At 42.6% G+C, this 24,649-nt stretch overlaps 1 protein-coding gene and 1 non-coding gene across 4 annotated transcripts in view; both read left to right on the forward strand.

Annotated features, from left to right (window-relative positions):
- Positions 1–24,649, forward strand: part of CHL1 (cell adhesion molecule L1 like) — a 307,464-nt gene that overhangs the window by 141,843 nt on the left and 140,972 nt on the right. For all 3 annotated transcript variants that reach the window (XM_060239564.1, XM_060239566.1, XM_060239565.1), the window contains exon 2: positions 15,557–15,738. In XM_060239564.1, coding sequence (XP_060095547.1) covers positions 15,648–15,738 — 91 coding nt within the window. In that variant the 5' untranslated portion in view covers positions 15,557–15,647. The remainder of the gene's footprint in view (positions 1–15,556; positions 15,739–24,649) is intronic.
- Positions 17,605–17,671, forward strand: TRNAT-CGU (transfer RNA threonine (anticodon CGU)). The gene has a single exon. It is a non-coding gene; the product is annotated as a tRNA-Thr (tRNA).

The raw sequence follows: 24,649 nt of genomic DNA on the forward strand, positions 1-24,649 counted from the left end.
GCGGAAGAACAAGAGCAGAGATTGACAGCCCCTAACCATCCGGGGCTTGAGCGGGGCGTGGCGCCAGGGCTTTATAAGCCCTGGCCCCGCCTGGACTGAGGGCGGCTGTCTTCTTGGCTCTCTGCCCACCCACCCTCCCTTGGCAGTACAGGTTTCAACCGGTCGCCTTGTTGGGGGCCAGGTAGGAATTTTTTCATCTCCGCATAATTGGCCCATGTGGAGTTGTTTTTCGCCTACCTTGTACTGCCTTATAGTGTCAGGTTAGGTGGATTGTAAGTTGGTCGCTGGCCGGGGATGTGTTGGCCACAGTGTTTTCAGGGGAGCACCTATGGCCTAGCACCTTTGGTGCGTGTGGTCTGTATGAACCGCAGATGGGCTACACGGCTCAGTGTGGGGAATGCAGATCATGGTGAGCCTCACCTGGGGCGGATCTTTCCATGGGGGATCGATGCTAGCCCAGGTGGAGAAAGGCTGGAGGCCTGGCCGCTCAGTTACAACCTGAATGCGGCGGGTTTGTGCTGGGGGCAGGGTTGCTCGCCCTTTGGACAAGGCTGGGTCCGTGGGTGACCCCAGGGGCTTATCTGGTTAGGTCTTATCCCTGCCGAGTTCATAGGTTAATTGAGTTTAATAAAGCGGCCCGGTTTAAACCCAATACTTTGTGTCTGTCTCTTATTTCGACTGGGGGGGCAAACATATAACTTCCAAAGGTTTTCCAAGCTGTGACTGCCTTGAATTGCTGACTGAAAGACACAAGGAACAGATTGTTTGGAGGTGTTGGCATCAAATTGGCAAATCTAAGACTATTTATGGAGAAGGAACCAAATGTTTAAATCAGCTTCAAGGAGATTTTGGGCAAGAGCTGTACAACCTTGTCAATGCGTCTACAGTGCTTCCAAACTGACAGAGTCTCTCTAAAATTTTATTTCTGACTGCAGTCTGTCACAGTACAAAGGGCTATCTAGCCTTCTGGAATGGCATGGCGGGGACGCAGTGGGAGGGAAAGGGAGGGTGCATATCTGTGTAAAAAGTCCTAATGTGTTCCTAGCAAATTCTGTGTAATTCTATGAAATTCTGTCTGTTAAAACCTGCAGGGACCAAAATTGTGGTTCAGCTGTTTCATGTGACTCCACAGCTCAATTCAAGGAAAAAGCCAGCACATATACTTCCCACCATACCTTCCATATTTTGAAAGTAAGGTCCAGAATGATACCAAAATAGCAGCATAATCAGTGAAGCACCCCCCCTCACTGACAGTTAAGGCTGGAGGAAATGAAGTGATGGCTGGGGGGAACTGTATGGAGATGAGAGTGAGAATCAACAGGGAAAGGAAAAAAAAAAACAGCAGGCAGTGTGGGAGGTAAAATAGCTTGCCTTCAGGCGTATGACCTTAGACAAAATTTTGTATGTAACCCCCAAGCTAAAGTTCAGTTGGCACAATTAACAGTGAGTGCTACTGATGTCATCAAGATCTCTGGGGTCATAATTTTCTACAATGAAATGCCATGCCACTCTATCTAATCCATATTTATCTAATGCTTCCCCTATCCCTTGCAGACATTTGACCTGGAGTAAAACCTAATATAAAATCCTGCTTTGAGAACCAACTTGTATGCTCCACACTAAGTAATTATTTACAGACAAAGCCGTTCTTAGAATTGTGATGTTGCATACTGAGTGTAGTGATAGCCTACATTATTCTTGTGTGGGCTGGTAGAGATAAAGAAAAAAAATCCATTTCCATATTTTCAAACAACTGCTAGAAGAAAAGAGATTACTTGTTGTGTGGTTAAGTAGACATGGTTTTATAGTTGATGGGAAGCCAAATGTCATTTTTATGTGGCTTGACAGAATGACTTTGTGAAATAATTGCTTCAAAATGTGCAATTACATATATATCATAGAATACTGTCATATTTGGATGTAGGGTTGCCAATCCCCAGGTGGGGGCAGGGGATTCCCCGGTTTGGAGGCCCTCCCCTCGCTTCAGGGTCGTCAGAAAGCGGGGGGAGGGGAGGGAAATGTCTGCTGGGAACTCTGTTATTCTCTATGGAGATTTATTCCCATATAAAATCATGGAGAATTGATCTGTGGGTATCTGGGGCTCTGGGGGGACTGTATTTTGGGGTAGAGGCACCAAATTTTCAGTATAGCATCTAGTGCCTCTCCCCAAAATACCCACCAAGTTTCAAAAAGATTGGACCAGAGGGTCCAATTCTATGAGCCCCAAAAGAAGGTGCCCCTATCCTTCATTATATCCTATGGAAGGAAGGAATTGAAAAGGTGTGCCGTCCCTTTAAATGTGATGGCCAGAACTCCCTTTGGAGTTTAATTATGTTTGTCACACCCTTGATCTTGGCTCCACCCCTAATATCTCCTGGCTCCACCCCCAAAGTCTCCTGGCTCCACCCCCAAAGTCCCCAGATATTTCTTGAATTGAGCTTGGCAACCCTATTTGGATGTCATTCGTTGGCTCATTCTTCTCCTCAAATACTACAGTGCACAAAAAGTGGAAGTTCAGTGTATGTTATCCATGTTGTGAGATGTGGAGAGTGCTTTGCCAACTAAAATAGATAATATTTTAAGTAAGCACCAATATTAAATACAAAGTCACTGTACTGGAGCATCCTGTATATATTGGTTGGATCCAGTGTTTCTCTTCCGCAAAATAGGAGTCTGCAATTTAAAGAAAATTTCTCCTGTTGGAAGAAGGGCTCCTTCCTCCAATGGAGTCTTCCTTCTACAGAAAAATCCTCACTTAGTAGAATGAAGTCACTGGATTAAATCCATAGTTTAAAAAGGAAAGGTTTATTAAACTGATGAAATTGAGGATAAAATATGCATTTTAACCACTGGAGACAAATTAAGAAAGCAAACAAGTTAGCTCATAGGCCCATGATTTATTGATTTTAATTATTCAATTTAAAAATGTCAATGACTTATATTGCAGTCCAAAAAACAATTTGGCCACCTGGTCCCAGGTTTGCTTGAACAAAAAAAAAAAAAGTGGGACAAGTTGTCCTTTAATAGGACATCTGGCTTCACAGTAGGACTGGCACGTAGGCCAATATATGATTTAAATATTAGAATATTTAAAGACATAAAATTGGTGCCACAACACACACACACAACAGCCATCATATTGAGAATGCTTTCAATGGCTCCCCATAGCAGCTGTCTCTATACATCAAGCTGTTTCTGTACAACAGTTCTTGAGGCTGACAGGGCAACCCCCCCCCCACCCCACATCAATTTTTAAAAGTTCTGCAGTACTATGGATGAAATGGCACAATCCATTTAACAAATCACAATTGCCTGAACATGTGGAGACAGTTGCCACCAAGAAAACTTTAAATGGCTTCTATAAAGCAGATGAATTATGAGCACTGGGGAAAAGTTCAAGATTATGAACATTCTGGCACTTAAGTCATGAATTGCCCTGTGAACCAATTAGAATGAGAAGCCAGATGCCCTATCAAAAGGTAGACATGAAAGTGTATGCTGGTGTGAATTTTTCTTCAGCTTCATACCACTGGAGGCACTAAGGCAGTGACAGGTAGGATAATAAATCACTATCAACATGGTCTAAGCTTGGTCATTTAAGAAGACATCCAGGATGCATTCACACTATACCAAATAATGCATTTTGCAACTGGATTTTTGCTATTCTTACACAGTAAAAATCCTGTTGCAAAATGCATTATTTAGTGTAGTGTGAATGCGTCCCCAAAGAAAACAAAGAGTTTGTGAAAAGCATTGGGATGCTCCAGTTGGTCATGCTGACACCAACCAAAAAGACAAGACTGTTAGTCTTCTGTGTTGCACTGCATGGGTGGATTGTGGACTTGTTACTGATCAAATCAAGACATGCACTGGGAGGAACATGTATGAAACTCATTCTCGTAAGGCACATTGTCAGTACTTTCCTAAGGAGACTTATCTCACTTTGAGAACAGTACCATCACTCCTTATTGAAGCATCTAAATGCCAAGCCTTGCATCTTTTTAAACTTTTGTAAAATTATTCTTATTTCCAACAGCATACAACAAATGAATGCATTGTACTTAAGGTACACATGTAAATCCATGATAGATGTGAATTGTTTAGACCTTCCCTGAAAGAACATTAATTTTTTCTTATGTTAGATTAATACACTGTCATAACACTAAGGAACCAATTTGATCCATCATCATGCATCCCTGTTGCTTGTCTGTTTCCTGAATATCAGGTCAAAGCAAATTCCGAGCAAGAAACCTGGAATGACTAGCAAAGACCTGAGGCTGTAATGACAGGAAGGAAACCAGCCATTTTGGGTGAAACATTAGTGGAAGTGAAAAGATGATGGTGGATAGGGTTAATGTAGAAATGGTTGGCACTGGTAGAGACCATGTGACAATGTCACTCTTTAATCAATGTAAATATATTGGAATGAGGAAGTGATTTTAGCATTTTGTTCCAAGAGTGCTGGATTGCACATATACAAAAGGCGAACATTTTTTTCTAGCATGCCCGGGGGGAGGGGGGTTGTAGAAAAAGCCCAGCATGAACTCATTTGCATATTAGGCCACACTCACTGACTACCATTATTTCACACAGAGCTTTTTTCTAGAAAAAGTCCAGCAGAAACTCATTTGCATATAGGCCACACACCCTGATTCCAAGCCAGTCGGAACTGTGTTCCTGTGCATTCCTGCTCAAAAAAACCCCTGCGCATGCCCATTGTGAAAATGAAATCTTGAAAAAGTGATATTCACTAATTGTATATTAAGAGAACGTTCATTAATATATTAAGAGATATTAACTAATTGTATATTAAGAGCCTACTTGGATGTATATTAAGAGATTATGTAAATAATTTGGCCTACTTTGCTAAGATATTGCGTGCCACACTGAGCAGCATATTCATAGGCTACAATTTATTATGTTATAATCTGAGGCTTTTTGTTGTTGTTTCTGCCCTTCAAATCATGGTCACTCATCAATGTACACCTTGTAATGGAGGCTATACATTTATATTCTCACCACTTGGGAATCATAAGAAACTGTCAATAAGGGGAAGTTGTTCAAGGGGAAAGGACAAAAAAGACCATTCACAAGCCCTGGTGGAATATCCTGGTACATTTGTGCTATATACAATAGAAGGAAACCAAGACCAAGTTAGGACCCTGTGACTCAGTGGTAGAGCATCTGTTTGGCATGCAGAAGGCCACAGATTCAATCCCTGATACCTCCGACTGAGACCCTGGAAAGCCCTGATAAATAGAGTCGACAGTACAGAGCATGACAGAACAATAGTTTGACTCAGAAGAACCAGCTTCATGTGGATATCCCATTATATTCCAATGAAAACAACTAAATGGCTCCCCCTACCTGCAATTGTCCAGCTTCAGGACTGAAAATGAGGAATGCATTTGTGAATGCCCCAAGTTCAGAAGGGAAATAGACTCCAGGGACATAGTGCTGTTCCAAGGAAAAGAACTTACCTTGGATTCAGGATGACAAGCTTATATAGTAGCTGATTCAATTTGTTCCCTTTTTGTATAAGGACCAGAAGGAACATGAAGGAGACCATGTATCTTCATTTGTCTGTAAAAGGCAAATTACAAATCCATGTAGCCCTGATTTCACTTGGGGTCATGCAGATAGGGGAGAGATTATTTAAACTTCCAAACCCTGCATTGTTTGATAATTAACCCTCCATTCATGTTGTTGCTAGCACATTAAATCTACCAACGAATAGAGATCCATGATCTTTATCACATTGTTTTGGCTCTAAATCTGCTTTTTCTTCTGGTCTAGATTTGTAAGGCTTCATATGCAGTAATGTATATCTTATTTAAGGTTGACAGGTCTGTCTCAGGAAATATCTGGGGGCTTTGGGGGTGGAGCCAGGAGCAAGGGTATGGCAAGCAGGAGGTGCCAGAGCTCATTAGCACAACTCATTTGCATATGCTACACACCCCTGACACCAGAAGGTGTACTAAACATCTACCTAGAGAGCCAGTTTGGTCTAGTGGTTAAGTGTGCGGACTCTTATCTGGGGAAACCAGGTTTGATTCCCCACTCCTCCACTTGCAGCTGCTGGAATGGCCTTGGGTTATTTATTATTTATTTATTACTTTCAATTTATATCCCTCCCTCTCCGCAAGCGGACTCAGGGCGGCTTACATAGCCATAGCTATCCCAGGAGTTGTCCTTGAAAGGGCAGCTGCTGTGAGAGCCCTCTCAGCCCCACCCACCTCACAGGGTGTCTGTTGTGAGGGGGAAAGATATAGGAGATTGTAAACCCAATGTTCCCTCTAAGCTGCAGAGTCTTGTGAGCAAAAATTCTACTTTGTGAGCTACTGGTATTAAAGTTGTGAGCTACTGCAAAAATTAGTGTGCTCTGGGGCTATTTTTCCTAAGCTAAGACAAAAATGTGTGAGTTGGAGGCTAAAAGTCTGTGAGCTAGCTCACAATAACTCAGCTTAGAGAGAACACTGCTCCCATCATACTTTTAAATTACTTTCTCCTATGTGGCCACAGTGGCATGATGATGATTTTCATCTATCTGCTTTATATGTTTTGGTTATTTTCCCATTTGTTTATGGGGGAAATATTAGTTTGTCAAATATTAGAGTGCAGCAAAATTCCCACAGGGGGTTTGAACAGTGGAGCCCAGAGCCAGTTTGGTGCTACACACCCCTGACACCAGAAGGTGTACTAAACATCTACCTAGAGAGCCAGTTGGTCTAGTGGTTAAGTGTGCGGACTCGTATCTGGGAGAACTGGGTTTGATTCCCCACTCCTCCATTTGCACCTGCTGGAATGGCCTTGAGTCAGCCATAGCTCTGGCTAGGGTTCCCAAATCCCCCGCTAGGCCTGGAGATTCCCGATTTGGAGCCTCCTCCCCCCGCTGGCCATAAAAGGGAAAGCGGGGGGAGGGGAGGGGGGAGAACAGCAGCCCTTCCCACCCAGCCCCGATCGCAGCAGCCAGAGCTCTTCCGTTTTCTCAGGCTGCTTCCCGCCCCCAGTCAGCTGGCCGGTGAAGGGAGGGGAGCCCAGCCACGCCCCCAAAGGACCATGTGCCTTTGCACCTCCGGAGGTGAGTGAGTTCTGTCCCCTGCATCAGATTTCCCAGAAACGGGGGGGGGGGGCGCGGGGGGAGGGGGAGGGGGTGGAGAGGGAAACGTCTTCTCATAGGGTATAATGGGGAATTGATCTGGAGGTTTCGGGGGCTCTGGGGGAGCTGTTTTTTGAGGTAGAGGCACCACATTTTCAATATAGTATCTAGTGCCTTTCCCCAAAGTATCCCCCAAATTTCAAAACGATTGGACCAGGGGGTCCAATTCTATGAGCCCCAAAAGAAGGTGCCCTTATCCTTCATTATTTCCTATGGAAGGAAGACATTTAAAAAGGTGTGCTGTCCCTTTAAATGTGATGGCCAGAACTCTCTTGGAGTTCAGTTATGCTTGTCACACTCTTGTTCCTGGCTCCACCCCAATGTCTCCTGGCTCCACCCCCAAAGTCTCCTGGCTCCACCCCCAAAGTCCCCAGATATTTCTTGAATTGGACTTGGCAACCCTAGCTCTGGTAGAGGTTGTTCTTGAAAGGGCAGCTGCTGTGAGAGCCTTCTCAGCCCCACCCACCGCACAGGGTGTCTGTTGTGGGGGAGGAAGGTAAAGGAGATTGTGAGCTGTTCTGAGACTCTTCGGAGTGGAGGGCGGGATATAAATCCAATATCGTCTTATTATTATTATTTGGGGGGAGGGGTATGAAAGAAAGAGCACAATAAAATTTACAGGTTCTGGAGTTCCGCTCCTGAGAGCTCCTGCCCAAAATGAGGTCCAGTGACAAACACTATTGAAACTGTGAAAGGAGATCTGGCCATCACATTTAAAGGGACCACACTCCTTTTAAATGCCTTCCCTTCATTGGGGCTCATAGAATTGGACCCCCTAGTCCAGTCTTTTTGAAACTTGGGGGAGGAGGGGTTGAAGAGAGACACTAGATGCTATGCTGAACATTTGGTGCCTCTAGCTCAAAAAAATGGCCCCCATAGAGCCCCAGATATCCATGGATCAATTCTCCACTATACCCTATGGGGATCGGTCTCCATAGGGTATAATGGAGTGCCCAGCAGAATTCATCCCCCCCCCCCACTTTCTGATAATCCTGAAGTGTTTTCTAATAACCCTCCAAACCTGGGGGTCCCCTGCCCCCAACTGGGGATTGACAACCCTAATCTTCTTTAACAATGTGATTTGCAATGGGGTCCTAGATTCCGTGAAGGAAACTTGTAGATACCATAGTGGTAAAGGATAGTGCTGCTGCAGAGTCAGATGACAAATATTTTTAAAGCAGAAAATTTTAACAATCTGCTTCAGATTGGAAGTTTAATCAGCAGTTTTAATAAGGCCCAATGTTGCTCATCTGGACTTATGGTGAAGCAGAAATATAGGAAGGCCACATGAAGCAGTGCAAAGGATTTCAATTAATAGCCCAGGTATTTCTCCAGAAAACCCTGTACTCTTTTTCTGCTGTCAGTGTAATCCATCAGGGGTGTGCAACGCTGGCCATCTGCTCTTGAGCTGATGCTCACTCAACTGATGTTAGATTCTGGCTCTTGTCATGTCAGCACCTTGTAGTAATGAATAAATGTTTCTGATGTGTATGCAGAACTGCACTCAAGCCTTTTTGCATATTGCATAGATAAATAATGAACACAGTGAATTCTACAAACCAGACATCATTGTGAAAGGTTTATCTTGCTATTTAACCACCAGGAATAGCCTTGGAGATCTGATTTCTAATTGCCAATGATTTTTTTATAATAACCTTGTAGCATATAAATCACTGGTAAATTACCTTTGAATTTACCTTTAAAAGGTTATTGCCAAATCTGTGGAAATCAATTTCATTTCTATTTGATGCACTGTTAGAAAAACTTACAAAATCTTTGATTATTTTTTTTAAATAGAGGGCTGGGAATAAGGGGGGGGGGAGAAAAAGGCTTAAAATGGTTTAGCAGTAGAAATATAATCTGATTGTCAGACTGCTGGAATTTATGGACTATTTTAATACAGCAATTGCATGTATTGAAAATTGCACTTGAGCTTGAGGAAATAAATGGAAATTTAATATTTTCTGACCTGTTTGGTTCTCCAATATTTTTAGTAGATGCTCCAGGAAAAGGTAATGTACAACAAAGAAAGCAAGAATAACACAGTTCCTTGATAGAACTGATAAGTTGTGCAATATTGGCAGGCTGCAAGTAAAGGGCATCCCATTAAATAAACAAATGAGCTGTCCTTAAAGCAATCAGTATTTACTGTTAGTGAAAGGGTACAGAAAATAATGAATTGTAGGCAGGAGTTATGGGTAATTATCCACAGTGAAGTCAAATTATCTGGTTTAGACCTCGCCATCAGAAAAGAGGCCATTCATTCCATCCTGTGCTTGTTGTATCGGCTTGATGTGTTGAATGATCCATTTCATATTCTGCTGTGGATTTCTTTTCTATAGACTTTATTTCTCTCAAAGATATTCATGTTGATATACATTTTATGTTTTAAATACACATTGCAACTAGTGTTTCCATAAGAACAGCATGTATCCAGGGCTTTTTTTTGTAGAAAAAGCCCAGCAGGAACTTATTTACATATTAGGCCACACACCCTGATGGCACCATTGTTTCACATGGGGCTTTTTCAGCAGGAACTCCTTTGCATATTAGGTCACACGTCCTGATGCCAAGCAAGCTGAAACTGTGTTCTGGTGCATTCCTGCTCAAAAAAAGCCCTGCATATATCCAAATGCCTATTCCATGTGTACCTTCCCCAAAATTCCAGTACACATCAAAGAAAAATGTTTTACAAGAGTGTGCAGACAGTTCTATTGTATGGCATGCCAGCTTGGACAAGAAAGAATTTCTGTCAGTAGAAATCAATATGAGGATAGGGGAAAATAACAAACTGGAATGACATATTTCCTTCAACACTCTTATTTTTCTAGTGAAGAAGAAATTTTAATGGATATAGGACTTTCTGTGCTTGCAGTACAATCCAAACAGAACGACTTTACATTAGGTAGAAGGGTGTAATAATGCGCAGGTTGGCATTGACCACAGTTCACTTTGGCAAGATTTGGCTTCCCCTTTAACTCAGATCACTTTTGAGTTCCTTTGTCTGTTCCCTTTCTTTAGTGGTTCTGCATGATTTTACATTCTGTTTGTAGACATGCTTTCTTGTGGGTGAATTTGTTAGTTTGGTTAACACAGCCACAGATTTTTGCCTGAGACAGACTGTGTAGGAAACATCACCTGATCCATGTGATGCATTATGGTTGATTCTTTACCTTTCATTAGATCCTGTAGTAGCAAAAAAGTTTGTTCTCTTAGGAAGAAGTTCTAAAGATGAATGATCTTTCTGATTACTCTTTCTGTTGTCAAATTGTAACACACTGTAAAAAAAAAAAGAAGAGGCAGAATTGAAAAGGAAGCAACTCTGTTGAATAATCACTGATGTTTCCACCATTGAGTTTATCAGAAGGAATTTTATAAATCGAAAGCAGAGGCAATTTTTGCTGATTTTCCATGCTCATTGGAGATGTTTGACTCCCACCCAAGCTATTTCTGGGAGGTCTCTTTTTCCTTAGTAGCAAGTCTTTTTTGTGTGTGTGTGTGTGGGGGGGAGTTGGGCTTCAGTGAGTGGGCAAAGAAGGAAGTTCTCCATGGATGGAAACCATTTCCAGCTATGGAAATCTCCAGAGCAGGGTTTCCCAAACTTCTTTCCCATGGCCAGGTTATTTTTATACTTCTTCATGGCCAACTAAAATTTGGGGGTTAAGCCAGGAGACTTTGGGAGTGGAGCCGGGAGACAGGAATTATGTCATTTCCTGTGGTGTCAAGGACCAAGTGATGTAAAGTCTGGGGCACACTGAACCAAAACTCCACCTTTTCCTGTGATGTCACTTCCAGGGCATTCCCCCAAATTTGCCTTTTCTTTGGAAGTAAATTCATTTTCAGGAAAATCTCTCTGAAACTCATGCTGAGCCAAACTTTTCTGCAGTTATCCCATACAAACTTTTCTGCAGTTATCCCAAAAAGGATATTTATGAGGGGCTTGCAGCTTTTTACTGGCTGTGTTTCCCATGCCTTTAAAAGCAACCTGTTGTGCAGATACTTAGCCAGTGAACTACTTTCATCCTTTAAATATCTACAGGAGGAGTTTAATTTTGGTGTCAGACAGCTGTTATAAGCAGGACCAGTAAAATGGTGCCAAGTTCATAATAACATCTCTTCCAGTGCTATTGAAATATACCGCAGTAATCTCCAATAATCTCTTTCTGCCCCACACCTCTTACTCTCACTCACTCACACAGAAATCTCATAGAAGGCAACCTGGCTACAACTGGGGGTGCCAACTTTTCATTGGCAGAGCTCCTATGTCTGCAACAACAGTATGATGAACAGAAAAGTTTCATCCAGCAAAAATGGAAGGAAAGAAAAAGAAAGGGAAAGAAAGACATGGAAAGAAAGAACATAAACATAAGAGGATCAGACCAGTGAACTATCCAGTCCAAAATTCCCTCATACAATGCCCAAAAAGCACCAGAATGTCCACCAATGGGCCAGGGCACTAGAAGCCCTTCCACTGTTGCTCCCCCCCCCAGCACCAAGAATACAGACAGAGCATCACTTGCAGGGAAAGAAAGAAAGAAGGGGGCGGCCAAAGAAAAAAAAAAGCCTTCCTCACCATCAGATGACTTCAGCCAGCAAAAATTCTGCCCAGGGGTCATTTGGTTAAAAAAAACCCCAGCTACTGGAATGCCCACTCCCCGCCCCTCCCACACACCCTTCTTTGCCTCCCAGGTCTCCCGGGGATATCTCCCCAAAAGAACATACTGCAAGGCACATGAAAGCTCATACCACGAAGAACACTTCATGGGTCTAAAGTGCCAATGGATGCCAGTTTTTCTCTCAAACACTAGGAGCGGGGGAGAAGGAAGGAGAGGCAGCCCAGCTTCTCTTTGCACGAGATGGGGTGGGGCTAGCTTTGCTGGGGGCGGGGCTAGCTTTGACTTTTCTTGTGGCCCGGTAGTGAGGCTTCCTGCAAATGGGAGACACTGCTCCAGAGGATTCAGGAGGTCACAACATATTTCATGACTACATGATAGTTACAATTATTTCTTTATCTTACAAAATTCATATCCCACCTTTTTGCCCTTATTGATACTCATAAGAACATGAGAAGCCATGTTGGATCAGGCCAGTGGCCCATCCAGTTCAACACCCTGTCATACAGTGGCCAACAAACCAGGTGCCATCAGGAGGTCCACCAGTGGGGCCAGGGTGCTAGAAGCCCTCCCACTGTTGCCCACCCCCCCCCCCCCTCAAGAATACAAAGCATCACTTTCCCCAGACAGAGTTCCATCTATACTGGGGGTGTCGAACTCATTTGTTATGAGAGCTGGATCTGACATAAATGAGACCTTTTTGGGCTGGGCCATGTGTGTCATAAAATGTAATGCCAGGTAGCAGAGATATAAACTTTATAAAGGACACAGACAAGCACAACTAAATATTTTTTTTTAAAAAAATATTTATTTATTTATTACTTTAAATTTATATCCCGTCCTCTCCACAAGTGGACTCAGGGCAGCTAACAATCAATTATGTAATACAATTTAAAACCAATAAAATACATCTAAAACATTTTGTGGTGCTAAATAAAATATGCTTAAAAGATTAGCACTCTTGCAATATTTTCTGATAACTGACACCTTTTGCTCTAAATTATTGCATCAAAATCTGGAGACAATTTCTGTACTGTAGCAATCTTGAGTATGCCGTTCAGGTGTTGTTTAGGTGTGGGTACATTGCAAAACTACTTTTGATCTGATGCTGTTGTTCATTATAGAAATTTCATGGTCAATACTTTGAGCATAAGACCCAGGGGAAAACACAGAATGGCTGGGCATTGGGAGCCTTTGTATATAAGTTGCTTCATATGTTGGTCAGCCAATGGAGAAAATAGAGGATTTGCTCTGTAGCTCCTGTGCAGTTGAGCAAGCCTGGCAAAGCAAGCTGTGATGCAGAAGGGAGCAAGGGAGAGAGAAGGAAATGGATAACAGTGAGCTGCTCGAGAGGCTGATGGGAGCCCTCTGAGGCCTGATCCAGCCCTCAAGCCACACGTTTGACACCCCTGATCTATGCCTTGTGGCTAATAGCCACTGATGGACCTCTGCTCCATATGTTTATCCAATCCCCTCTTGAAGCCGCCTATGCATATAGCTGCACCACCTCCAGTGAATTTCATATGGTTCAAGGTTATGATATTAACCTATAAGGCCCTTAACATTCATGGACCCATGTATCTTCATGACCACCTCTCCTGGTATATCCCCCAAAGAGCATTATGTTCAGTCAATATGAACCTGCTGGTGGTCCCCAGTCTGAAAGATGTCCAACTGTCCTCCGCCAAGGCCAGGGTGTTTTTGGCTCTGGCCCCAACCTGGTGGAACTCTCTGCTGAACAACATCCATGCCCTGTGGGACTTAATGTAGTTCCATAGGGCATGCAAGGCAGAGATTTCTGCCAGATGTTTGGTTGAGGACAGCAATAGTTTCCCCATCTGGCTGGCACTCCTGTTCCTCCTGCCTCTGCCCCACCATGTGGCAGCAGCATATTCTACCAGTTCCCTCACCATCTTATTGCTTATAGTTTTTTACTGCTGTATAACATATTATGGATTTTAAATATGATTTTATTATGCAAATATTTTATATCTATGTCCCTGAGTCCTTTTCCACAGGGGAAGGCAGTTTAAAAACATAACTTAATAAATAAACAATAAAATAACATTTTAAATCCACTATAACCAACCTAAAAGCTCATCATTAAAACAATTAAAACCAGAACTAAAATACATACAAAGTCATAAAAACAACAATTAAAATATTAGATGTTAGGTTAAGTAACTTCTGTTTGTTCCATCGCAGTTTGTCCATTCATTTTCTTCAGCAATTTTATCCCTTGCATTCTAAAGATGGATGCACTCCATTTTTAAAATGTTGTGTACATGTGCACTCAGTGTAGATCTAGAGGATGTATTTCTATATTACTTTTATAATGCCTATTCAAATGCTTTTCCAAAATGCATCAGCTCCACAAATATCAAAGATACACAGATGGAAAATAGCTGAAAGAATTCTATTATGTGACATCAGCAACTCAGACTGAACCACATATTCTAGGGAAAATTCCTATCATAGAGGATTTTGGGGGATTTGTGAACACCTCTGATTTAAACTGAGGTCTCTCTACTGCAAGCCTAACATTCTGTCTGTATATTTATGTTGCAATCAAGTTTTGAGGCAGCTTTGGTTAAAATCCCCATTTCTGTTCACTTTTCAATTCTTGCCACAAACGAAAGCAAGAGGAAAAAAAAAAACCTTTAATATGAAATTCCATCAAAGCCTCACTCATTTAATTCTGGCATTGAGTCAAAAAGCTGCTGAGATCTCCATAATTTCTAACCAGTTATAAACCAATGGCCTGTAACACCCTCCCAATAATTGCTGGTCAGCCAGCTGTTTCTCGCTTTCCCTCTGGGGCTTTATAAGTGTCACTTGCTGGCTGCCTTCTTTCCTTGTCTCTCTAGAATCACAGGAAAAGGTAAGTGTTTTTCTTCTACTTCCAAACAGTACTACACTAACTGGGTTTTTTTTTCTGGGATAGTGGGTCACCTGACCTGCTCTCAATATGGCTACTGGTTGTCATGTGACCAGTACCCATTTTGTTCTTGTGTAACTCTTCTTTAACAGTACTGCTGACCATGAAATGTAGACTTTGGTATATAGTACATTTTGTCACTAAAATCACTGTTAGACAACTGTACTTTCTCATACTGGCAGATATTTTGTTGAGAGACAACTGAAACACCTGCTTTTTGTTTTGAAATGTATTTTAAAAGCATGTGTTCAGAGCAGTTAGAGACTGATTGGAGTGCTTATATTTCTTCTGTTGATCATCTGCTGACATTTTGGCATTTTCTTCTTGAGTCTTAATGGATGTAAACTTTCCATATTGATATATAGGTGTTAAGGGGAAAGCATAGCATTTACTATTCTAGCTGTACCTTGTGCTAAAGAACCAAGTTGGGGATACACTTTCCTGTGTGAAGAGCACAAATGGAAGAGAAAGGACAGATGAAATTTATGAAGATCATTCAAGCTTCAACTATCTTGTTTCAGATATTTTTTTCCATATTAATGTCCAAATAATAGTTCCATCCAAGAAAATAATAGAAATGTTATCAACACAGCAAATTTTAGTCACTTCTTGTATATGCAAGCAAAACCAGTAATTAGATTTGGCCATGTAATTGATTTTGAGAAGGTTGTTCACCCCATTCTACATTCTCAGTGGGGGACCTGAAGGGGGGGAAATAACAATTCACTATGCATAGTTTACTATGATTTATACTTTCGTTTATAAAACTTGACTTATTTTCCTAACATAATTAGAGTTGAGCCAATGCCATGGGTTTATTTATGCGGTTCACTGCTCTGTTTCCAGGTTCATACCTTCAGGATTGCTTTTAAAGTGACGAAGCGGAGGAACACAAACACCTTTCAATCTGTTTGGACTCCCTGTTTACAAAAGTGAGATGGAGATACCATTAAGCACAAAAGGGATTGCTGTGAACCTGCTTCTTTTTGTATTAAGTTTGGCAGCGGCTATTGAAATACCACTTTCTGGTAAGTTGTAGCTATTTACTGAATGTTGAGCTTTTCCCTTCTGCCAGAGAATAGATTAAACCTTGCCGATGTGGAGTTACTATTTTGAGGTTTCTTTGGCTCTAGTATGGTCTTCTGGGAATTTGTTAGTGATGGAAATGTAAGTGTTCTTCCCTCTCTTGGACCAGTTCATGCAGAGTGGTAAGTGTGTAAACAGCACAAAGCTAAATGTAATTACTGCTCTTGGTTACATCAAAGGTACTACAATTTGAGTTTGGGTCTTCCATGTTTGAATATTCAAGTGTAGGCAAACCTCATTGTATGCTGGTATCTCTTGGAAATTCAGCATGGCCATTATCAGTAAAAAAATAAATAAATTATATAACCTAGGAATTGAATATTTAGCCCAGATAACACCTGAAGATAGAATTACTTATGAGAAGATCCTCTAGGTTTGATCACAATCCTGTCGCTTGTTTTATGAGAAAAGAACTCTTCAAGTCATGATTAGGTATGTCACATGTTTTATAAAGCAAACCTTTGAAAACCCAGACTCTGGACTCTGGACCAGCTCCTGTTTGCCTTACCAAAATATGTAAAGGGCAGGTGACCTGAAGCTCATAGTGAAGCTGTGCACATTCTTATCACTGGTGGTTGCTTTTTGGAAGACAGATCACTTCTAAAAACAACTTATAGTACAATCTCCCCCCCTCCCCCCCCGGTATTTCCTGGTGAGGCCTGGAGATCTCCAGATGATCAAGAGAAAACAGCTGCTTTAGAGGGCAGACTCTATGGCATTGTACCCAATTAAAATGTATGGAATTTTTTTATCGCATATTCTATTTTTAATATTTTGTGTTGTTTTTAACTGTTGTTAACCACCCTGAGCCTGTCAGGAGAACATAAGAACATAAGAGAAGCCATGTTGGATCAGGCCAACAGCCCATCAAGTCCAACACTCTGTGTCACACAGTGGCAAAAAATTTTATATACACACATACACTGTGGCTAATAGCCACTGATGGACCTGTGCTCCATATTTTTATCTAAACCCTTCTTGAAGGTGGCTATACTTGTGGCCGCCACCACCTCCTGTGGCAGTGAATTCCACATGTTAATCACCCTTTGGGTGAAGAAGTACTTCCTTTTATCCGTTTTAACCTGTCTGCTCAGCAATTTCATCGAATGCCCACGAGTTCTTGTATTGTGAGAAAGGGAGAAAAGTACTTCTTTCTCTACTTTCTCCATCCCATGCATTATCTTGTAAACCTCTATCATGTCACCCCGCAGTCGACGTTTTTCCAAGCTAAAGAGTCCCAAGCATTTCAACCTTTCTTCATAGGGAAAGTGCTCCAGCCCTTTAATCATTCTAGTTGCCCTTCTCTGGACTTTCTCCAATGCTATAATATCCTTTTTGAGGTGCGGCGACCAGAACTGTACACAGTACTCCAAATGAGACCACACCATCGATTTATACAGGGGCATTATGATACTGGCTGATTTGTTTTCAATTCCCTTCCTAATAATTCCCAGCATGGCGTTGGCCTTTTTTATTGCAAACGCACACTGTCTTGACATTTTCAGTGAGTTATCTACCACGACCCCAAGATCTCTCTCTTGGTCAGTCTCTTCCAGTTCACACCCCATCAACTTGTAGTTGTAGCTGGAATTCTTGGCCCCAATGTGCATTACTTTGCACTTGGCCACATTGAACCGCATCTGCCACGTTGACGCCCACTCACCCAGCCTCAACAGATCCCTTTGGAGTTCCTCACAATCCTCTCTGGTTCTCACCACCCTGAACAATTTAGTGTCATCCGCAAACTTGGCCACTTCACTGCTCACTCCCAACTCTAAATCATTTATGAACAAGTTAGGGGGAGGGACGGTGGCTCAGTGGTAGAGCATCTGCTTCGTAAGCAGAAGGTCCCAGGTTCAATCCCTGGCATCTCCAAAAAAGGGTCCAGGCAAAGAGGTGTGAAAAACCTCAGCTTGAGACCCTGGAGAGCCACTGCCAGTCTGAGAAGACAATACTGACTTTGATGGACTGAGGGTCTGATTCAGTATAAGGCAGCTTCATATGTTCATATAAGTTAAAGAGCATGGGACCCAGTACTGAGCCCTGCGGCACCCCACTGCTTACCGTCCTCCACTGCGAAGACTGCCCATTTATACTCACTCTCAGCTTCCTATTACTCAGCCAGTTTTTGATCCACAAGAGGACCTGTCCTTTTACTCCATGACTCTCAAGCTTTCTAAGGAGCCTTTGATGAGGAACTTTATCAAAAGCTTTCTGGAAGTCAAGGTAAACAACATCTATCGGGTCTCCTTTGTCCACATGTTTGTTCACCCCCTCAAAGAAATGTAACAGGTTAGTGAGGCAAGATCTTCCCTTGCAGAACCCATGCTGAGTCTTCCTCAATAACCCGTGTTCATCAATGTGCCTACTCATTCTGTCCTTGATAATGGTTTCTACCAACTTTCCCGGTATTGAAGTCAGACTGACTGGCCTGTAATTTCCTGGGTCTCCTCTGGAGCCTTTTTTAAAGATGGGGGTGACATTTGCTACCTTCCAGTCCTCAGGAAAGGAGGCAGATTTCAATGAAAGATTACAGATTTTTGTTAGAAGATCCACAAGTTCAACTTTGAGTTCTTTCAGAACTCTCGGATGTATGCCATCCGGACCCGGTGACTTATTAGTTTTTAATTTGTCTATCAGTTGTAGGACCTCCTCTTTTGTCACCTCAATCTGACTCAGGTCTTTCAATACCCCTTCCAAAATTAGTGGTTCTGGGGCGGGAGAGGACAGGATATAAATTTGATAAAATAAATAAATAAAATAAATAAAATAAAGTCCTTCCCCTCCTCAAATTCCATTCCCCCCCCCCCCCAAATCTCCAGCTATTACCCCATGTAGATCTGACAGCCCTATAATCCACCTGGCCCTTCACAACTTCAAGCAGAATGATTTCTTGATTTCTGAGAAAGTATTCACATTGCCTCCACTATACTTCTAACCATTCACCCTGGATGACTCTATCCTGGCTCAGAGCCAGTCTTCTCCCAACTGAATATTTACTGGTATTTGAGGGAAGTATGCCAGGTCTCTCCTGCAAGCCATGAAGATTTGGTTTACGGAGTTATGGCTGTTCTGGAGGAGGGGGCTTTGTTCTAGTGAGAGTCAGTGTGGTATAGTAGTTAAGTGTGCTGTGCTTAGTATTAGAAGTGTCTGGCTGTCCAGCATCATCATGTTCTTCCAGTGTTTTCAGTCAACATGTACAATGATTCAAGATTCTCTCTCCCTCTCTCTCTCTTTTTAACTTCTGTAGCAGGGTTTCTCTCTAAGGTTGTCAGGTCTGTGTTGGAAAATACCTGGAGACTTTGGGGATGGATCCAGGAGAGGTCAGGGTTTGGGGAGGGGAGGGAGCTCAGCCTGGTACACTGCCATAGAGTCCACCCTTCAAGGCAGCCATTTTATCCAGCTGGAGACCAGTTGTAAAAGCAGGGGATCTCTAGGTCCCACCTGGAGGCTGGCAATGCTAGTTCTCTCCCCTCTACAAAACTTGCCAGATACTAAATCAGAGGACTGTTTCATAGATGTGCTGTTACAGACCACTGTGACTGGCAGCTGCTCTCCAGGTTCTCAAGCAGACAGCTTCTCTTGCTACACATGGATTGGCAACAGACATTTACCACAAATGGAACCTGGTACCCCCTGCTTGTCAAAGATGATTTCTAAACTGAGCTATGGCTTCCAGCTATGGAATTAGATAGCGGAGGGGGTGAGTGGAAAGGAGATTGTTTAAACGTTATTGTCCAAATTAAGAGGCAGAACTAATGCTGCCTAAGCCTTTAATTTTATTCAGTTCTTTATAACTTATTATTTTGCCAATTAATAAGATTATTAGACTGCACTCACTGATGCTAGGCCCCGTCCCTGAGCAGCTAACTCATTAAAAAAATAGCCTGGTGGAACAGAATCTTTGGCTCCTAACAATGTGCTCAAGGCAAGAAGGTTTGATGGCTTGGGACAGTGGTGGATTTAAAAGTCTCCTTTGAGGTCCATTCAATATTTTTAATCAGCTGTCCCACTTTATTGAACTTCTCCAAGTGCATAATCTGGAAACGCAAATAGAGAGGCATAACAGACACCCAATGCTATTCATTTTATACTTTTAGAGTCTCAGAACTCTCTGAGAAGGTCAGATATCACAAGCCCTTCCCTGGTAGCACCTCAGAATATGACCTGGCACGCAGGTGGGTATGTAGAGGCACAGCAAGCACCCTATCACTTTTTCTTTCATAGCCACCCACTCTGAGGAAGGTTAAGGATGAAACTCTAAAATCCTATCCCTTAGTTCCCTGTGCATTCCCAGCAAACAGGATGAGGAGGGGGAGACCAGCATTACTGTGGGCTACTGCTTCATCACAGCATTTCTTGGGGCTTGTGCAAACCAGTGTTCATCTATGAAAACTGCCATCTGTTCAGTGCTATATTGCTCACATGCTACCACTGTGTTCCTCTTCCAGCTACAATTTGGCCCCTTCCCAGCCGAGCAGTCCATTGACTGCTGAGGCTGGGGGCCGCCCATTGCCTCCCCGCGCGGATTAGAGGCAATGGGTTATCCCTGGAGGGAGGGGGCGAGGGGCAGCCTTAAGAGGCTGCCCCGCCCCCTAGCACGCAGTTGAAAATCGCTCTCGGCCCGCCCGCCCTTCAAGCAGTACAAGCAGAGGCTGGTCGCCTGTTTACAGGGGCCGGGTAGGAATTTTTCGCCCTCGGATGATTGGCCTTGTTCGGGGGTGTTTTTGCCTACCCTGTACTGCTGAGGTTTGGTGCTGGCAATTGGAATGGTGGTGCCGTTATATAGGTCGGTCACTGGCAGTTTGTGGTTGGCATTATGTTTTGGGGATTGGTGAGCTCCCGTAGCATCGCACCATTTGGTGCATGACTGTCCTGGGGAACCGCAAGCTGTACGGCCCAAGGTTGGCTCCAGGGAGTCTGTAGGATCCCGGCACGTGGTGAGCGTCCGCATCCCAGGCTGCTGTCTGTAGGGATGGCAGAGCTGAGGTGAGCGGTGATCAAGTTGCCGGGCCGGCCGGGTCTGAGCCGTTGGGTTGGCTCACACCCGGGGCTTAGGGGGCTTGCCCAGTTTCAGGTCAAGGAGGTGGTCGGGTTGACCCCTGGCTTGACCTGTCCCCATGTTCTGCCCTTGCCGTTAAGTTAATAAAGTGGCCCTTTAACCCAACTTGGTGTCTGCCTCGTTATTCCGCCTGGGGGGGGGCAATGGCCAAGAGGCCTTTCCATTCACCTGTTTCTGAACTTTTAGTTGCCACAGCCTCCACTCATTCCAAGTCTATTTTGAAGGAGGATAAGGGATGTACAGGTTGGGCCTTAATAACTTGCCCATTGGCTAGTTGGCCCAAGGCTTCAATCTTATTTTCATGCCATCTGCTATTCATATTTGAGGGTAGAGCACAAACTACCAGTATCTCAGCTCCCATGCGGCAAAAGAGCAGGAAGTGGTTTCTTGAAAATCATCAAAAATTCTATTACCGTTTTCGCACACAGCTTACCACGCGGTCACATCCCTGTTCTCTCCACAGCGTCTGTTGGATTTCCCACCAACTGCGCCGGAGTTATAGGAAGTGCCGCGGCTTTTGCATAGCAAACGTAAACTGGGTTTTAGCGGTTTACGTTTGCTACGCAAAAGCCGTGGCACATCCTGTAACTTCGGGACAGATAATGGGAAATCCAAAGGATGCTGCGGAGAGAACAGGAACGTGACCCTGTGGTAAGCTGTGTGAGAAAACGGTCTATGTTAAATATGATTCTAAGCATATGAACACTCTAAATAGGGTACTTTTCTCTAACATGTGACCATAATGCAAATGCTGCTAGCCCACCCAACTAATGTCGTTATTAGGGTGATTTCACACTGTGATTTTATATAGAGCTTGAGTAATTTAGTCCTGCCCTTCACAGCGTACAAGCACAGAACCCTTTTCATTAGCCTGTGATTAGGTATGAAAGGCAGGGGGAGCATTTTGTAATGTGTACATTCTGCTTTTCTCACAATCACCCTGTATCATATTTTTTAACCTCCCAGATTTCAAATGGAATAAATAGTTAGTGGTCTCCAAGATGTGCATCTGATTGAAACCTGCAATTCCTAAGAGCAAGGTTATCAGAAGCAGTCCATGAATATCTAACTCCATAAACTCCATGAAAAGGACATGTTTTACATATACCTACTCTGCTTTAAGAATCCAGTCCACATGACCAAAGATTCTATCCTTGGCTGGCTGGCTGGAATGCTTGATGTCCTTGAAAATGGACTCTGACTGTTCTTTTCACCACTGGTGCTTTTCCGTAAACAGCTTCAATTCCATAGCACACTTAAACCATTTGGCTAGAAGGTAGCGTGACTTGGCTATATAACATGGGGGAAATAACAAGAATGGAAGGGATTTTCCTGGTGCTGCATCCTGAAATTGAAAGAGGGAAGTAGAGTAGTAGGGCGGTCAGGTCTTTTATTGGAAGTAAGGAGAAATGGACAATGCGGATCCTGTAAGTTTAGGGGGAGGTATTTGTGAATTTCCTGCATTGTGCAGGGGGTTGGACTAGATGACCTGGGAATCCCTTCCAACTCTATAATTCTATGATTCTATGACACACACTGGGCACATTTCAGTCCTGAATGCCTGACAAACATAACTAATAAATGAACAGTACAATACGATGCAAGGTTATGGATGAAAACAGTACAAAACTATGCAATACTAAGCCCATTATAAATGTCTTAAACAGTTTGTGGCAGTATTATATTAAACATAACTCCATCAAAATGTAAAAACCCAGTAACCCAACTACTGGCTAGTTAATTCATACTCTCAATGTCTGCACCTAAAAGTCATGGTGACCTCTGGCGACTGACTCCCACTGGGGCCCGGAGAGATGGTTGAATAAAGCCTTCCCCTGTCCTCCTGACTGCTGGTACTTCAAGGAGATCTCCCATCCAAGAACTTACCAGAGTTGACCCTGCTTAGCTTCTGAGATCTGATGAGATTAGTCTTGCCTGGGCTATCTAGGTCAGAGCAATGCCCTCTTGGTCTTGTTTTCATTTCCATATGCAACTTGTGATTGGGACATGTCTGAGTCAGATTCTTATAAAACAATAAGAAAAGGAAGAGATATTCTAACCAGCTAATATTATCTTTGCAAGTTGTGCAAAATAGTGGGGTTTTTATTTCTGTTTTTTTATTTTTATTTGTAGTGCTGCTACTAAATTGCTGCTAACGGAGCTTATAAACAAGCCAAGGCAAGGTTAGGAATGGAACACACACACTATATCAACCTTACTAAAGTCAAATGGGGGTGATCTGGTCAGTTTCTAGGCCTTGATAATAACCTTATCAACCATGTATTTTGGTCCATGGTGGAAGGAACGGTGATATAAATGTGATAAATAAATGACCTGTTTTGTGTTACCATAGTTATCTGTGCAGTACACGTTGTAATGCGTTTCTGTGAACAAAGCACTACTGAGGAAAAAGTTTTACCCTGATATAGAGAAGAATGGTTTGTAAGAAATTGTCCAATGTCATATCAGAATTCTGTAGATGATTATGGAACCAAATTCTAGTCCATCTATTTACCTAATCACTAAAACCATCCCAGACTATTTGACCTCTCTTTGACCTTACATTTCAATTTGATTCTTAATTTCTGTTAATGAAGCTTTTTTATGGTTTTAATAAACATGAATTATATTTGGCTATAAAGAAGCTGGGCAAAGCATGGTGCTGTTGAAGATGTAGGGGGATGAAATACCATATGGTGTAGCAAGATACCACATTCTGTATGAGCAGTGAGTTTTCTGGTTCACTGGATTTAAAGAGATTCTTGCCAGAACCCTAATATACATTCCTGTAATTTATAACGAAGTGGTAATTCTATTATGGTCAATTACTCTTCAGGGCACAATTTCCATTTTTATAGTTTGGTTATGTGGGGATTCACACAACACTTTAATTTCAGCAGGATAATAAAAAAAATGTAGATCCATGAAAAAGGTGATTTGCATAGTAGTGGGCCATTCTCCCATGGAAGGTTTGAATAAAGATATTATACTTGGTTAACTGAGAGATTTTCACTGGTATCAAGACGTAGGTCAAGTAGCAGCAGCAGCCTTTGGTTAAGTATATATTTAAAAATGTAATAAAGAAATAGTGAACCAAATAAGATTTTTTTAAAAAAAGATTAGAGACTGGTTTACATAAATTTCTTAAAAACACTCCCTTATGTTGCTTAGGCTTGGTTTTTGACAATTATCACCCCCAAGGCGACATATTTCAAAAAATGAATTAGACTACCAAAAGTAATGATGGGAAAGCTATCTCAGGTTCAAATCTGAAAAAAAAAATAATCCTGGCAAATACTGTGTGACAGAAGAATTTGTCAACTGTTTGCAATCACTAGACCTTGCCTGTGAGGCCCAGGGATTTTACTGAATTTTATGGATATGCTGTGTTGATTCTATGACCATTTCTGTCATGGTTCCTTGCCACTCACTACAAAATCACCTTTTAGCCTAACTGTACTAATGACATCACAGTGGAAATATTACTGTTAACAATGAAGGATTCTGCGGGTCTGTAAAACAGCTGTTCACCAGGCTTTTGGTTGAGATGTCAGGTGCCTCACCTCATCTGGCCTCCCCCAGCCTATCAGCTCCCCTCATCCAGCTATGTAACTTAGTATATACCAACTTATATTATTGGATGAGGGCTAGGCCCAACTATTATCTCAATGGCCCTCCTGGTGCCACACAATTATATAACTATGACCTATTTGTTATAGGGTTGCCAAGTCCCTCCACCACTGTGGCGGGGGACTTGTTTGTGTGTGTGTGGTGCGATTACATCACCTGGA

Source organism: Heteronotia binoei, chromosome 5 (assembly GCF_032191835.1).
Source record: "Heteronotia binoei isolate CCM8104 ecotype False Entrance Well chromosome 5, APGP_CSIRO_Hbin_v1, whole genome shotgun sequence".
Lineage (NCBI taxonomy): Eukaryota > Metazoa > Chordata > Lepidosauria > Squamata > Gekkonidae > Heteronotia > Heteronotia binoei.